The sequence below is a fragment of the Teleopsis dalmanni genome, chromosome 1 (assembly GCF_002237135.1).
Source record: "Teleopsis dalmanni isolate 2A chromosome 1, ASM223713v2, whole genome shotgun sequence".
In the NCBI taxonomy this organism is placed as follows: domain Eukaryota; kingdom Metazoa; phylum Arthropoda; class Insecta; order Diptera; family Diopsidae; genus Teleopsis; species Teleopsis dalmanni.
In genome coordinates this window covers 121,692,022-121,710,190 of record NC_051846.1, presented here as the reverse complement: position 1 = coordinate 121,710,190, position 18,169 = coordinate 121,692,022, and the positions used below count along the sequence as shown (strand labels likewise).

The window sequence follows — 18,169 nt, the reverse complement described above, 5'->3', positions numbered from 1 at the left end:
CAACCGAACATCTTATAAGGAGTATTCAACAATCAGCCTGGAGATCCACGCCTTCAAACATGCAACAATTCGCCACACCATTATGTAGTACGACTCAAGAACTTATAAGAGCCAAAAGAGCAGCCAGAAGGCGCTGGCAACAAACCAAATCTCCGAAAGATAAAAAACTTTTTAATGTGCTGATCAAAAATCTAAAAGAACATCTGAAAACAACCAGAAATTTGGAAATACAAAGAAATCTCCAAAGACTAGACGCAACTACTTCCACCAACTACTCTCTCTGGCGAGCAATCAAGAAACAGACAACAACGCACAATGCACCAGTAAAAAACGAACTTGGGCAATGGGCCCGAACAGATACAGAAAAATGTAAAGTATGTATTTACGGACCATCTGTCCTCAGTTTTTGTTCCAAACATTAATGAAGCCCCAAATAGTATATCTGAAGAGATTAGAGAGGTATTACTGCAAACGCACCAACTGGACCTTCCAATACAAAAATTCTCCATTTTTGACATAAAATTTGAAATCAAAAAACTAAAAATAAATAAAGCACCCGGCTATGACCTAATTACTTCAAAAATATTAAAGGAGTTACCGGATGAAGCAATAGTACTGCTGCGAAACATTTTTAATTCTATTGTCACAAAAGGCTTTATCCCTCCCCAATTCAAGGTGGCTCAAATCACCATGATACTCAAACCTGGAAAAACGGCAAAAGATGTTAAGTCATATAGACCAATTAGTCTTCTACCGGTTATGTCAAAGTTGTTGGAAAATTTATTTCTTACCAGATTAATGCCCATTGTCAATAGAAGGAGACTAATTCCGGAATACCAATTTGGTTTTAGAAAAAAACACAGTACAATAGAGCAAGTACACAGAGTGGTTAATGTCATACATACAGCATTTGACAAAAAGAAGTACTGCACAGCAGCATTTCTGGACATATCCCAGGCATTTGATAAAGTTTGGCATAACGGCCTATTGTTTAAGCTTAAAAAGATGCTCCCAATTAATTACTATATTTTCTTAAAATCTTACATCGAATCACGATATTTCTTTGTAAAACAGGGGGATGAAATGTCAACTTTGCAGCCAATTCAGGCTGGAGTGCCACAAGGCAGTGTCTTGGGACCAGTGTTATACTTACTCTTCACTAACGACTTGCCTACCACCGTTGGTACTGAGATTGGAACTTTTGCCGATGATACTGTGGTAATTGCTACAGACGAAAATCACCAGTTAGCATCAAACAAACTCCAGCGAGCGCTAGATAACATTTCCCAGTGGCTTAAAACCTGGAGAATAAAAGCAAATGAGACTAAGTCTTCACAAATAAACTTTACAATGAGAAGGAAAAATTGCCCTCCGGTACGACTTAACGATATCTTAATCCCTCAATCTACCCAAGTGAAATATTTAGGAATACACTTTGACACAAAACTAACTTAGAAGCACCATATTTTTACTAAAAGAAAAGCACTTGGCATCAGACTGCGGGAGCTCTACTGGATACTGAATAAAAGTTCAAAGCTTTCCGTGGAAAATAAACTTCTTATCTACAAAGCGATACTCAAACCAATCTGGACATATGGCATTGAACTCTGGGGAACTGCTGCATCTTCAAATATTGAGATTATCCAACGTTTTCAATCAAAACCCCTTAGATTAATCTTAGATGCTCCTAGATATATAACAAATGAATGTATACATCGCGATCTCAACGTTCCTGTAGTTAAGGATGTCATAAAAAGCCAAGCCAGTAAACACAAAAAACGTATGTTACATCATCCCAACCTCTTTATGAGCAGAATTATAGCAGAAGGAAGAACGTTCACACGCCTCCGCAAACAAACGCCATTGGAACTTTAATGTGTCCGACTTCAACAGACGGATGTGCTACTGAGCTCAGTCCATTCAAGCTCAAAATGGTCTTTTAAGTATTTAGTAACTTTTAAATATTGTTTATTGTCTACTCTGAATGACAGATCGCAATAAAAGAAAATAAAAAAAAAAAAAAAAAAAAAAAAATCTAAGTGAGGTTCGTGATATAAGGTTTACTTGTTTTATTTTATTTTATACAATGTATAGTTAAAATAAAAATTTGTAACATTATGTAATTAGTTATAAGATTTTACAACTTATTGTTAGTCTCATTTTAAGAGAAGATGCAATAAATAAATGTATGTTTAAAAAAAAAAAAAAAATTATTTGTTAAGTCTGCAAAAGTCTGCAGACTTTTCATAATTTGACAATTGTTCAGAAAACGCGGAAAAAATGAATTAATGACAAATTGAAAAACAATAGAGAAATAATTGAACAAAAGTGCTGGAGTTTAATTTTTTTTAAAAGAAGCATATTTGAAAAGAAGAGGTAAAAACAATTTTTAAAGAAGTTTATATATATAAAAAATTATTTGGTGAAAAAAATATTAAAATGCACAATTTTAAAGAATTAAGAAGAATTTCAATTTTAGGAATTGAAATAAGAAATTAGGTTTAATTCTAAGAAATATGAAATATTTATATAATAAAATAAAATGTTGCTATTATCATCACCTCAACTCAATTTCTTCAGTTGCGATTATTGTTGTGCACTCTGTACTTGCTCCGCTGTTGTTATGAACGCTGTAGAAAATAAATCAAAATGAAGTATACATAACTTGTTTCAAAATGTATAGCAGCAAAGCGTTTTTTTTTTGTTATTTTACGTTTTTGCAGTAAAAATAATTCAAACAAAACAACAGTACAACAGTTGAAAATTGCATTATTTCTTTTACATATTTTTGATCAGTTTTGTCGTTGTGGCAACATTTTATTATAATTTATTTAATGACGAATATTATTTTTGATCGGTAGGTTAATTCTTGAGATATTAAGGTTCAAAGTAGTAAACTTGTCTCATTTTTACAACTGACTTTAACAAAAACTATATATGCTATTTAGCACAAATAGGAAAACGCAACTATACAGTTTTAACATTTGTTTATACAAACTACAAGTTGGTGGATTTTTTTTAAATTTAAAGCCGTATGTTTGCAAAACTAAGCTAACAGCGTAGTGGAAGAAGTTGATCAAAACAGCTGTCTTACTGAAATCTGTTGTCAAATTCCTTAAATCGAAATTGTGTGCTTATTAATTATCTCGCAAATATAATAATCTTAATCTCAATAAATTTAATTTAAAACTCATTGAAAATTTTTCTACAATAGTAGGAAGAGTCTATGTGTCTCACTTAATTTTCAAGATTTTGTTCTGCAGCAACTGTACAAAATTCTATTAAATGTACTTGTAGTTGTATAATTGTAGTTTTATAGTTTGAATTGTAGTTTCAGTTGTATAATTGTATATTGAAATTTTACTTTTGCTAGCACTATTTGTACCATCAAAAGTGTAACGTGTCTCTAGGCTATGAGGTAACATATTTATGATTTCTTTATACAAAAATTTTATTTTTTAATGGAAAATCTATATCACATATATCTATATATACCTATATCACTCAATATTATCATGATTTAAGCATTTACTAAATAAATATTAATTTCCCTATCTTTTAAAAAGTATTGTTTGGATCACAGTTTTTCTAGACCACCAAGAAATTTTGTAAGTATTTAGTAATTTAAAATCCCTTTACCCTATGTATATATTGAGTTTTTTTTTTACTTCCTCCATCTATAAACTTTTGCGATGTGCCGTTAGCCTTCAACAGATAATCACCTGTACCGTATTCAACTATTGTTTCACCTGCATCATCGCGTGTAGTCCAAGTCACTACAATTTCGTGGGAGTGCTCTGTAAAAGCAAAGTAAAAAACATATGTTTTCTTATTTTTTTAATTTCGGACAAGAAAATAATTGGTAACTCATACTTTCAATTAATATTTAAATTTTAATTATACATTTATTGCCTTATAAATATTACAAAAAATGATCCAATAAAAAAAAATGCAATAATCCAGAATAAACGAAACAAACTTTTTATAAACCGATCATAGTTTCTATATGAATAGCTATACTCGTATTTATATTTTTAGAATCAGTTGTAACAATAACCAAATAGAAACCTTCGTAATATTTATATGGATGAAAACTAAATAAAATAAATTTAAAAAAAAATAAACTGTCTACATTAAACTTTTAATCATTTTAAGAGATTATGTATAAATAAAATCGAAATATTTCAATAAATATTTAAAAAGGTTACAAAGAACTGAAATACATATCAGATATGAAAAATATCAAAATCCGACTGTATTATTAACCAGGGACCGTAACAGTTGTTAGGTAAAAAATAAAAATGACTTTATACATTTCTACAAACTTCCGTTCTACATAAACTTATAACTAAGGAATGTATTTGTAATAAATAAAGAAATATATTTATAATAAATAAAGAAATATGTTTATAATAAAGAAAGAAATATATTTAAGTAAATGAATAATAATAATGATATATGAATAATAATAACATTATTTATATATTTCCTTTATTTACGTGTTAATATTTATTTTATTAAAACAATAAAATTTAAATATTAAAAATCACCACCGTCTTTCATGGTGCTCTATATATATAGAGTCTGTTTTATTAATTAGGTTAATCTAAAAAAGGTAGTTATTAAGTTAATGCATAAGTGATTTTATAAGAGAAATCTGGAAAAAAAAGTAATCTGTGAAAATATTCAATTAGTTGATCTTAAAAGATCAAGATATCTGTAAAAAGGTATTGAATCAGTGAAAATGGTCTGCAAAAGTATATGATCCTTAAAAGTATGGATTTCGTAGAAGTATTTAATCTGTAAAAGAAATCTGTAAAAATATATAATCAAGAAGTTAAGTGAAAGATGCATTTAAGCATTCCACTAGTAAATGGAAGAAAAATGCAGTTAAGGAAAGTTCAATGAAAAAGAGATCAGCTGAGAAAAGTTGCGATTGAGATAAAGTAAATCATATATAAAACTGGATACAAGCTGAACAAGATCAAAGTTAAAGTGAATAAACGTTAAGGATTCTATATAAAATGAACAATCAAGTATTCGAACATTAAATAATAAAACATATGGAAAACCGTAAAACCGCAATAATATTATGTGTGTAAATTCCATTAAAATTTAAGACATTAAGTTTATACATTATAAACAAGAAATAAATAGCATGAACAAACATTATAAAGAAATTACGTGTTGAATTTTATTATTGAGAATATGAAAGTGTTTGATAAATTTGGAAATACAACGTTGATTGGAATTTGAATTAAAGAAAATTCGAATATACAATTTTGGTCTCCTCACAATATACAACATATTGGATAATTGTAAATACGCAGCACAGTCCTTCATGGAGCTCTTTCAAACTTTAAATTAATGAATGGCTGGAGAGTACAGATCAGACAAATTGAGATAATGCAAAGCAGACAAGCTAAAGAATTCACGCCGAATCGATCAAAAGCCAGAAAAAGGGGGGCTCCTAATACTGAACAGAAGTGGCATCCGACTTGTCACAGGGTTTTTCACTTGGTTGCGGAGTAAAAAAGCATCTATCGAACCTAGGTATTACAATAGATGATAGCTGCAGACATTGTTACGTAGAAGAAGAAACAGCAAAACACATTCTGTCACTGTGACAGTCTCGCTAGACTCAGACTTCGGTACTGCCTATCCACATATAACGGAATTAGGCAACATCTCTCCAAAGGACATAATGGTGTTTTTAACTATTACTAGTTTATGGAACTAAAGTAGGTTTGTCACAATATACCTCAAAAAATGCACTAACATGGTGCAAGTCCTCAACTGGTTTGAAATCTAATCTAATCTAACACACTAATGGCATAGTCTTATCATTAACAGCAGTAAGACTCTAAACGCTTATAAAACAATGTACGTAAGGTAAATGGCATAAACTTCAGTAAGTCGGTGCAAGTTAACTCTGGCATTCTGGCATACAGGTTTTGGAGCGTTACAAAGACAATAAAGCACCCGGAGAGGAACGAATTCCGACAGAATTTCTAAAATACACATCAGGTGAAGGTAACGAAACAATTACACGAACTTTAAATTACATATTCGATAATTCAGAAGTACTGTAATTTTTTAAAAATTCAATAGTGTTTTGTCCGAAGATGATCCGTATGACGTGAAAAATTATAGACGCAAATCCTTATTAAATTCGATAGCAAAAGTATTTACAGGCATATTATCTCATTAAAAAACTAAGTGAGACAAGAAGAGCAATAAATTCGTCATTGAAAGTAGTTTTAAGAATAAATGAGGTTGTACCCGCGATAAAGTTTTAAGTATTTCAAGCGACTGTAAAATCAATCCTCTTTTACGCAGCACAAGTATGATGAATAGACGTTTTAAGTATTTCAAGCGACTGTAAGATCAATCCTCTTTAATGCAGCACAAGTTGACGATTGACTAATTAAATGAAGTAGAAATGCTACAAAGGTACTTCATATGCTACACTTAAAACCAGACTGTCAATCCTATATATATTCGTAGAAAGGCTAATACCACATTGCAAATACATAAATCATGTTATGTCTTTGAGTGACAATAGACTCCCTAAAATTGTAACCTGCCGCCTCTTGAATATGTGTGTTTTGGCTAATACACACATTTATTTCTCAAAAATAGAGAAGTATGACGTTCTTTGCGTTATCAAGAAAAATTTACAATGGCAGCAAAGCAAAGTGAATAAAATAAAAAGCGAACAATAAATACTTTGTCAGAAAACGGATTTTAAGCCTTTTCATAAATTAAATTGTAAGATTAGTTTTATGAATGAAAATGCTTAAATACTTATACTTTAAATACTAAACCTAAATATATTCAATTAATAAAAACATGGTTTTTTTAAATATTTTCTCAGCATGTTTATTTACAGCTCAACTTTTGTTTGTTGACATTTCAGATAAAAATACATCAAATTTTGTTCATTTCGTTTGATGGAAATTTATTTCTAAGGGTTGAATTCAATATTTTTGGTCTAATTTGTCTTGATTTATTCTTAACAAAGTTAAATAGCATGAAAGCTATTTGTATAATTAATCAAAATTTATTAGCGACCTTAACTAACTAACCAAGTAAAATTGAAAATAGTAATAAATTTCTATTTTACATTACAACACATTTCTTATCAATTATGTTTTAATTCATATCAATTTTCACAACAAAGAAAATATGTAAACATGCTGTAACATACTGTTAAGGTAGAAATTAAGTAATAAATAAATTATTTCACATTGTTAAATTGTGTCATTCAATTTATATTTTAAGCAATTTAGCAATTGTGAAATAATTTATTTTGAATATTTATGTTAAGCTGAGGCAACAACTTAACTGGAGCAACGGTGAAATATGCAACGTTGCATTTTGCATTATTAACAGTGTTCCAATTAATTTGTTGCTGAGGTATAATTATTATTAATAAAATTATTGCACAAAAATTGTATAAAAGAAATTGAAACAATAAAGAAAGTAATCAATCAATAAAAACTATTCTTTGATTCTCGTCGAAACCTAATTCTGCTTTATATAGAGTAAGTTTCAAGTGCTTAATCTATAACCAATAAGCAATATTCAATAAGTTAAAGTGCTTATTGAATATTATAAGGATTAAGGTATTTTAAATATACATAAAATTTGGTGACCCCGACGTGATCGACGTAGATCAAGGACGTAAATCAAGGACGTGACCAAAGATCACGATCACATACTACTTCATTAAGGCGTCGAAGCAAGAGCACAACAGTGTGAGCTTCAAGCAGATAAAAGGCAAAAGCACAACAAGTGTGAGCTTTCAATAAAACAGCAAGAGCACAACAGTGTGAGCTGCGAACACATTACAAGCACCAAGGTACCTGATTTGCTGAAAACAAATATGGAAACTTTTGAGGAGTTAATTCTCGAACAGCAACAACTGGGTCAATTAATCCAGAAATTGATTTCGAATTTCAAAAAGGATCCTAAAGAAAGGAAATTGAATAAAGCTTACTTTGAAGAACGTAAAAGGCGTTTAATTAATATATGGTCTGAATTTGAAGAAAATGACAACCGTATCAGGGAGTTGTCAGATGTCGAAACCACTCATGAATATTTTACTAATGAGGATTATTTAAAAACTAAAGACTTAGCAGAATGCTACATTGCTCGATTCACTCAGCAACTACAGGAGTTCAGTGATGAAGCAAATCCCAGCAAGAAGTCGCAAGTATCTAAACAAACAGAAATTTCATGTCTCATTAACAAGCAAATGGGAATGAAAATATCATTAAAACGCCTATTGGAGAAGGTCCAAGGAGATTTGGGATCAAACACGTTTACTGCGTTGGAAATATACAAAATAAAAATCAACAAGTTGTGGCAAGAAATTGAGGAACTCAATTTTAATATATGGGAAATCGCTAGTGACCCACTATCAATTGGTTACAATATAGACGATTATCAACAATTAGAGTAATTAATACAACAAACTTTGATTTCAATTTCTGAGCTGATAATAACAAAACAACCACATGTAGTTACAACAGAGGTAACTAACAATCCAATCCAATTACCGAAGGTGTCTATACCGAGATTTGACGGAGATTATCTTAAATGGACACAATTTTATGATATGTTCTCTCAAATGGTAGACAACCAATCACTACCCAAGGTACAAAAGATGTGGTTTTTAAAAAATAATTTATCAGGAGAAGCAGAGAGGCTCATCAGACATCTGCTAACTACCAATGATAGTTATGACGTAGCATGGAAGATACTTCAGGAGAGATACAGGAATAAGAGGATATTAACAACCATGTTAATACAACGGCTAATCGGACAACCTCAATGCTCTGGCACTGCAATGTCTCTAAAGTCACTACATGATGTAATACATGAATGTTTGTTGGCATTAAATAACTTAAATCTTTAAACAGTTCATTGGGATCCACTCCTTCTTCATTTATTAACAAAGAAGCTGGATGGAACTACACATACATTGTATGAGCAATCATTGGCAAGACCAAAGGAATTACAATCAATGACAGGGTTTCTAAGTTTCATTGCAACACGTTTTCAAACTCTGGAGGCAATCGGCCAAAAGAGTACTACCAATAATAACGTAAAGGTATGTAATACCGCAACAATCAACAAATCAACCAGGCAATCATGCATATATTGTAAGCAAGATTTACATCAAATATACCAATGCAAAGGGTTCTTACAAGCAAATACTTTTGAACGACTACAATTTGTTAAAAAACAAAACTTATGTCGTAACTGTTTGCGACCAGGTCATATAGCATACAACTGTAAATCAGGCAATTGTATCAAATGTAATCAAAAACACAACTCTTTACTACATGTAAACTCATGGGTTAATGGCACTGAAAAACAAACAACAATACCAAAGTCTAACAATACTCAACGCAATGTAAGCACAGGTTTAAGCGTTGATCATCAAGCATCATTAACTATTGCAAGAAAGGACAATGAACAGCAATATGTATTCTTAGGAACAGCAACTATAAGATTATTGGCACATAACGGCCAAGAAATTCAATGTAGAGCATTATTAGACTCAGGTTCTCAAGTTAATTTAATGACCGAGAGGGTAGCTCATCGACTAGGAATAACTCCAAAAGCAACATCAATGCGTATAAATGGAGTTGGTAACACCACAAAGGGTGCTCGTCAAAGAATCAGCACTGTCTTTAAATCAATGAATAGCAATTTCAATACAAATTTAGAAGCATTTGTGTTACCACATATTATTGCTCCACAACCAACACAATGTGTCAATATCAGTTCATGGAACATTCCAAAAAATATTACATTAGCTGATCCTAACTTCAATGAGCCACAAAAAATAGACGTATTATTAGGAGCTGAATTTTATCCACATCTCTTGACGTCAGGGCAAATCCAATTGGGAGTTGACAAACCAATACTCCAGAATACTACTCTTGGATGGGTTGTAAGTGGCAAACTATCAGAAACAGCAAAAGGTGACGCTGTCTGTTGTATGTTTAGCGAAGAAGAAGATTCGCTAAATAATCTCCTCGTTCGATTTTGGGATCTTGAAGAATCAGCACAAAATTCAAAATTACTGTCTGATCAAGAAAAATTATGTGAAACTCATTTCGTGGAAAACTTGAAACGTACTAAAGAAGGCAGATTTATTGTGAAATTGCCACTTATTGACAGTGTATCAACATTAGGATCCTCTAGTGAAATTGCACAACGCAGATTTTTCTCTCTTGAACGACGGCTGTCAAAAAATGAAGCATTAAGGGCACAATACGTGCAGTTTATGACTGAGTATAAAGATCTCGGTCACATGGAAGTAATTCAACCTGATGACATCATGGCCTCACATTATTTCATTCCTCATCATTGCGTGATAAAACCAGATAGCACCACGACAAAATTACGTGTTGTGTTTGATGCATCTAGTAAAACTTCATCAGGTCGATCATTAAATGACATTATGCATACTGGTCCTGTGGTACAGAGCGATCTATTCTCAATATTATTACGATTCAGAATTCCAAGATACGCTTTCACAACGGACATTGAGAAAATGTATAGGCAAATACTTATTCACCCAGAAGATCAAATGCTACAATTAATCATTTGGAGAAATAATCCACAAGAGCCGCTACGATTTTATAAACTAAAAACTGTGACATATGGGACTCGATCAGCTCATATTTCATAGTACCAGAAAGTTCTGGTACTTATCCATTTGGAGCAGAGACCCTACGAAGAGACTTCTATGTCGATGATGGATTATGTGGTTCTAACAGTTTGATAGAGGCTAAGGTGATTCAAGAACAACTAATTAACATTTTGAAATCATATGGTTTTAAGCCAAGAAAATGGTGCGCTAATCACCCACAATTACTACAAAACATTTCACCACATGATCAAGAAGTCTGTTGGGATATTTCTACTTGTTCGTTCAAAACAGCTAAGACTTTGGGAATGATTTGGACACCACAGCTTGATAATTTGTGCATAACAACAAGTATAACACCATGTACAACTTTTACTAAGCGTTCAGTAGCTTCAGACTTAGCAAGAGTTTATGACCCATTAGGATTGGTAGCACCAATCATAGTCACAGCAAAAATATTTGTTCAACGAATTTGGGAATTAAAGACGACCTGGGATGATCCATTATCTCATGAATATGAAGCCGAATGGGTTAAGTTTCGGTCAAGACTGCAAGAAATTAATAATATGATCATTCCGAGACATGTTTTTAACCATAAAATTCCATTAGATATTCAATTACATTGTTTTGTAGATGCATCTGAAAAAGCATATGGAGCAGCAATCTATGTAAGAGCAATTCTAAAAACAGGTACAATCATAGTACGGCTACTTTGCTCAAAATCAAGAGTAGCGCCATTAAAAAGGCAAACAATTCCACGATTAGAATTGTGTGCAGCACTTCTGGGAGCCCAACTGTTAGCGAAGGTTAAACAAGATCTTGCATACGATAACCACAAATCCTTTTTATGGACAGACTCACAAGTTGTATTATACTGGATCAACTCTAACTCAAATATTTTTCAAACATTTGTAGCACATAGAGTAGCACGAATTCATGAAATATCTAATGCAAGCCAATGGCGTCATGTAAGGTCCAAATTAAATCCAGCAGATCACCTATCAAGGGGTTTACAACCTACGGAATTACATTCCAGTCACATATGCTTTTTTGGACCACTGTTTTTATATGGAAGCGAATCATCATGGCCAGGTCCAATTGCTCAGGAACATCTTATAACTGATCATTCTGAAACCAAAAGGAGGGCGCTTGAAATGCAACGCTCAACACAACCTTCAATCGTAACTTCAGCAATCACCAGCATTACTGAAGATTTCATCTATAAGATCAATTATAGAAACTCGTTTGCAAGATTGCAACGAATCATTGCGTACGCACTACGATTTGTAAAATACTCCAAAGGCAAAGACAACAGGCACACTACCTCTTTAATATTAAGTCCAGACGAGTTGAACTCATCATTACAAGTAATCATACGTATAATACAACAAAGCGATTTCAGGGAAGAATTGCAGCAATTACACTCAAATGGAACAGTGCACAAAACTAGTTCTCTCTCTAGTTTAAGTCCATTCTTAGATAGTAACGGAATTCTAAGAGTCGGAGGTCGACTTTCATCATCACTTATAGCTTATGATACCAAACATCCAATGGTATTGCCATATAATGATCCAATTGTGAAAAGTGTTTTCGTTGATGTTCATAGAAAAAACATGCATTGTGGTGCACAAGCATTATTGTCACAAATCCGACTTCAATTTTGGCCCATCAAGGGAAAGATAATGGCTCGATCAACGGTTCAACATTGTGTCCGCTGCACAAGAAGCAGACCAACAACATTTCAACAAATAATGGGTCAGCTACCACCAGCTAGAGTTCAACCTTCAAGGCCATTCTACAATGCAGGAGTAGATTTTTGTGGACCATTTTGGGTTCACTACAAAATCAGAGGAAAAAGACCACACAAGGTTTATGTAGCAGTGTTTTGTTGTTTTGCCACAAAAGCAGTTCATTTAGAAGTGGTGAGCGACTTAACTTCTGATGCATTTATTGGTGCACTGAAGAGGTTCATAGCTCGACGAGGACATTGCCAGACGCTGCATTGTGACAATGCTACAAATTTTGTTGGTGCGAACAATAAATTAAATGAATTATCCGAACTGCTACGTAGAAGTTCTGTTCAAAATAAAATAGTTCAAACATGCAGTGATAAATTAATCACATTTAAATTCATTCCACCTCGAACTCCACATTTCGGGGGTCTTTGGGAGGCAGCTGTTAAATCAACTAAATATCATTTAGTTCGAAGTACATCAACAGCTTCATTAACCTATGAAGAGTTGGAAACGATCATTGTGGAAATTGAAGCAATATTGAACTCAAGACCATTAACACCAATGTCATCAGATCCAAACGATCTTGCCGCATTAACACCAGGTCACTTCCTAATTGGTGAACCACTCACTGCACCTATAGACACCAATGTTCATGGGACAAATCACAACCTACTTACCAGGTGGAAATTGGTTTCTCATTTGAGACTGGAATTTTGGAAAAGATGGAACGCTGAGTACTTAACAGAACTACAACAGCGACATAAATGGAAGGTTCCTGTTAACAATGTCAAAGAAAACACGATGGTCATAATCAAAGAAGACAATACAGCACCACTCAACTGGCCCTTAGGTCGTGTTACGAAAGTGTTTCGAGGCGATGATGGCATGGTACGAGTAGTGGAAGTGAAGACAGTTGCAGGAATTTGTAAACGGCCTATTCATCGGCTTGCTCCACTGTTTCGAGAAGATGAAGAGAAAGACGAAAAACGAAAACATCATTCAAACATAAGCCAGGAAGATACCTTGGTAATTCCATCAAAGAAAATAAAGTTGCCCCAACAAACAACATTATTCGCAATTATTCTCACACTATTCTTTCTGCCAATTATATTGGGCAATCCTGTAACCACAACACAGCTTAATTCAAGTATTGGTCTCTACTTCGAAAATATGGGCACTGTTCAGATGGTAACAGGTGAATGGAAAATGGTTGTTTATTATGAATTAGCTCCGGTACAGACTCAATATAACACATTCGTTAATGGAATTTCTGCACTAGATAAATTGTGCATCAAGCTACAGCAGGGTTCGACTTGTCACACGCTCGTAGGTACGTTTGAGCATACAAGAGATGATATCCTACAGGAGAAGATTTTATTAAACAACAGACGAGATAAACGAGGAGCCATAAACCTCGTTGGAAATGTGGCAAAGGCTTTATTTGGGGTTCTGGACTCAAATTACGCAGAGGATATGTCACAAACAATAAATCAGCTAGAGGAAGATGATAACCACCTAGCTAGATTGCTGCAGAATCAAACCTCCATAATAGATTCAACATTAAATATACTTAAACGTGATGAAGAAACTGTTAATAGTCAACTTGGTCAACTTCAAGATCAAATTAGCCAAGTACTAAATCGAATCGACAATGAAACCGAACAAATTAAAATTACGCAGATATTCATATCAATTGCAATACAATTGACACTGATGGGTGCTAATTTGCAAAGAATACAAGCGGAAATTATAAATGTTTTAATTGACTCTCATCACGGAAAAATAAGTCCTCTATTGTTATCACCTCAACAACTCAAAAATGAGATTAAGCATATAAGAAGTCATATTCCACCATCTCGACGATTTCCGGTTAATCAAGATGATTTAGTTCAACTCTACAGAATAATGGAAATATCTGGAGCAGTAACTAAGGAACAAATCATATTTGTTATTAAGGTACCACTTATAGATTCTTATGACATGAAACTATTCAGAATATTACCTATACCAACAGTTATAAACAACACCATTTTAACAATCAAAAGTGATGTCTCGTTTATAGCAGTAAACACATTTCGAGATCAATGCATTCCCCTGCGAGAAAATGAGCTAGATAATTGTCAAATTCCGAACAAGGCGGTGTATATTTGTTCTAGAAAGCATATAAAACTAGGCAGATACTCAGAAACTCATACGTGCGAGATAGAATTATTTAATAATCGAACCACAACAAGCTGCAGATTAACACAGTTATCCAATAAGATGGTTTGGACGAAAATGGAACAAACAAATCAATGGATATATGCTACAGTGAATAGAACTGAGATGTCATCTGTTTGCGGAACACAATTAAATCAAGTCACAATAGAAGGATCGGGCATTCTAACTTTACGACCAGAATGTACAATAAGAAACAATCTAGTTACAATTCAAGGTCATTACTCATTGCCATCTGTAGTTCATTCATCATTTGTTCATGTAGAACAGCTTGCATCCATAACTACACCAAATGAAATAAAAACAATCATCAACAAGGCTGACGATCATCTTGAGACACAACTGAAAGAACTATCAATGTTACATCAAAGGTTAAAGGCTATGGATAAGTTTTCAGTTAAGGCCGAACCAGTTTCTCAACCACACCATATAATTAGTTACGTGGGAACTATTTTACTGCTGACATTGTGTTGCACTTACATAATATACAAATCTATGAAGAAGTGTGAACAAACCCGACGAAAAGATGATTCACCTCAATCTGAGTCCACAGCATATCCACAACCTACCCCAAGACGGCAACAGCTCGTTGTGGAAGTATAAGTAGTTGAGTTATTATTATACTACTCAACGGAGGGGATAATGTTAAGATAGAAATTAAGTAATAAATAAATTATTTCACATTGTTAAATTGTGTCATTCAATTTATATTTTAAGCAATTTAGCAATTGTGAAATAATTTATTTTGAATATTTATGTTAAGCTGAGATAACAACTTAACTGGAGCAACGGTGAAATATGCAACGTTGCATTTTGCATTATTAACAGTGTTCCAATTAATTTGTTGCTGAGGTATAATTATTATTAATAAAATTATTGCACAAAAATTGTATAAAAGAAATTGAAACAATAAAGAAAGTAATCAATCAATAAAAACTATTCTTTGATTCTCGTCGAAACCTAATTCTGCTTTATATAGAGTAAGTTTCAAGTGCTTAATCTATAACCAATAAGCAATATTCAACAAGTTAAAGTGCTTATTGAATATTATAAGGATTAAGGTATTTTAAATATACACATACAATGCTTACAAAATTCGATACAAAAATTAGGTTTATAAACATATTACGAGCAATTCTGAGTGTGTTTTGGTTCAACTGTAAATGTTTTTGACAAGTTGAAGACAAAGTTCGTACATCAGTAGAACACTTAAGAGGTTGAAGTTATCACTTAGCGGTAAGTTGCTTATAATCTTTTCTAGTATCAATCTCCTTAATAGCAATATTATTTTTTGCACTATAATTTTTACATGATCCACGTTCGGTTCACCAACGACAACTGATTCGGCCTTTAAGATGAATATGTTTCAAAGTCAGTAAAGTAACGTGAACACAGTAAACCATTAGTGCGCTGTTTCCATCTGAACGTTTACAGATCATTCACACATTCCAGACTTTTCCAACACAAGCATCTAAAACAAAGGCTGAATTAGTTGACGTAGATTAAGCAAACGTTAAAAATTGTGTTGCAAAAAATAATGTTGCTATTAATCAGGCTAATGTAAGAAATGCTTATCACTAACATTCCGACAAGTGAGTTTTTAAACTTTAACCATAATTTAAAGAAATGCTAGTAAGTATGTAGAAATTTAGTGTGCCAATATAATATTTACAATAAAAAATAAAAACAAACTATTATGTGATTATTTTTAGTATTAATAAAACCAACTAATTTCTCATTAGTATCCGCAAGATGACAAAGAACAATAATCGATAAATAATGTATCACTTTAAAAACATAAAGTGATAATTAAAATAGAGTTTTAATTACATATTTAGCCTAAAGTCACGCAGTAAAATCAACAAATCATAAAAACTTGCAAAGAAAAATTTGACATAAAATACAACTTAAATAATGATTTAAACAAAACAAAGAAATAAACTGAAACAAAAGGCATCATTTCTATAGTCCTGAAAAAACTTTTAAATGGTTTATAGCAATTAAAATCTGATATGTATTTTTCAAATTACAAGGAATATAAAAAATGGAATATCTTTTGACTTTATATTGACTTTACCTAATAGAGAATTAACCAAGCTATCAATAACAACAAAAAGTATAAAAATTGAGTAGTACAATTTTGATAAATTTAAAGTTAAAGGCAAACTTCTAAACTTCTCAAATATTAAGTTTTAAAAAAAATTTTATATGATAATATATAAAAAAAATGTTCACGTAACTGAATAAATAAGAATCATATAGAATACATTCTCAACATAAATGCAAAAATATATTTAAATAAATTCCCATTTTTCGCATATTCACATTCCATTTAAATTTCGAAGGTGCAATCAGCAGTCTAAAAGTCCATAAACCTAGATTTTTGTTTTTAGTTCTTTGTTGCTATTGATAGCTTAATTAAATCTCTATTAAAGAAATTTGCGTGCAATATTGTAAAATATCTAGATTTTTCAATAATAAATTTTTTTAAAAAAAAACTTATGCCAAATTTTATTTTCCTTGTAATTTGAAAAATATGCTTCTGATTTCTAATTCCTGTTCACCAAACGAAAGATTTTTCATAACTATAACAAAAACATCATTATTTAAATTTTTATTGTAAATAGCAGCCTTGATTTTTAGCAACGTTGCTGACTTGAGCTGATCTTATCTTAATTTTTTAACCTCGTCATAATAACACACTAGGTTTTAGTAATCAAATTTTTTTTTATTTCAGATCTACATCCCAAATAGCTAAATGAATAAAAAAAATACAAACTCACCACCAAAAGACAAATGCACTTGCTCCGGTTGATAACGATAAACTTTATCCAACTCAATTGATTTTGTAGCTTCAATACAAAATAGAACACAAACCAATACAAACAGCATTTTAAATTAATTTAAGTCCAAGAAGTAAAACTAATACTGATTCAATGTTTTCAATCCAATAACCAAGTTGCAAACAAAATTTGATAAAGTGAACTTTAATTTACCAAATCAATTTTCCAAATAAAGACCACCATCCACTCCAATTAATCTTTAAATTAAAGATACTTTACAAGAACAATACTTTACAAGAAATTTTGTGAACTAAAATTTGTTTTTCCGCACAACAAAAATTTGCCGTAGAGCTCTTGAAAGTGTTAGTGAAAAGTGCACTATCACCAGCTGAAATCACTAAAATTTTGCACCTTTTTCCGATACTTCAGGTACTTTTGAGAACGGAATATTTCGGAAAATTTACCACGATGAGTATAAGAAAGAGATTGGTTCTGCTTTTTGGTTTTGATTCATACAAAATCATACAAAATTTACCGAGTAAATACTTAATAAAAAGTACTTACACTTTGCATTTAAGTTTTACGTAAATTTGTGTCATAAGTGTTTTGCACAATTGTTTTACAGTATATGTGCAATAACAGATATGAAAGTGTTACTTAAAATATTTGTAAGTAGTAATTCATGTTCATAATGATAAAGAAATTAAATTATAAAAAACAATTTATAATAAAAACATTCGTTTTGTGTGAATACTTTTTCCAAA

General features: G+C 31.9%; 1 protein-coding gene across 2 annotated transcripts in view; it reads right to left on the bottom strand.

The window, feature by feature from the left end:
- LOC119668241 (acid phosphatase type 7) overlaps positions 1-17,917 on the bottom strand; it is a 34,627-nt gene extending 16,710 nt beyond the window's left edge. Inside the window, exons 1-2 of one of the 2 annotated variants that reach the window (XM_038077688.1) lie at positions 17,406-17,906; positions 3,640-3,797 (exon numbers count right to left, since the gene is read on the bottom strand). In XM_038077688.1, the coding sequence (XP_037933616.1) occupies positions 3,640-3,797; positions 17,406-17,514 (267 nt within the window). In that variant the 5' untranslated portion in view covers positions 17,515-17,906. Of the gene's footprint in view, positions 1-3,639; positions 3,798-17,405 lie in introns of both variants that reach the window. The other variant, XM_038077689.1, reaches the window with a different exon arrangement.
- Positions 17,918-18,169: the final 252 nt, after the last annotated feature.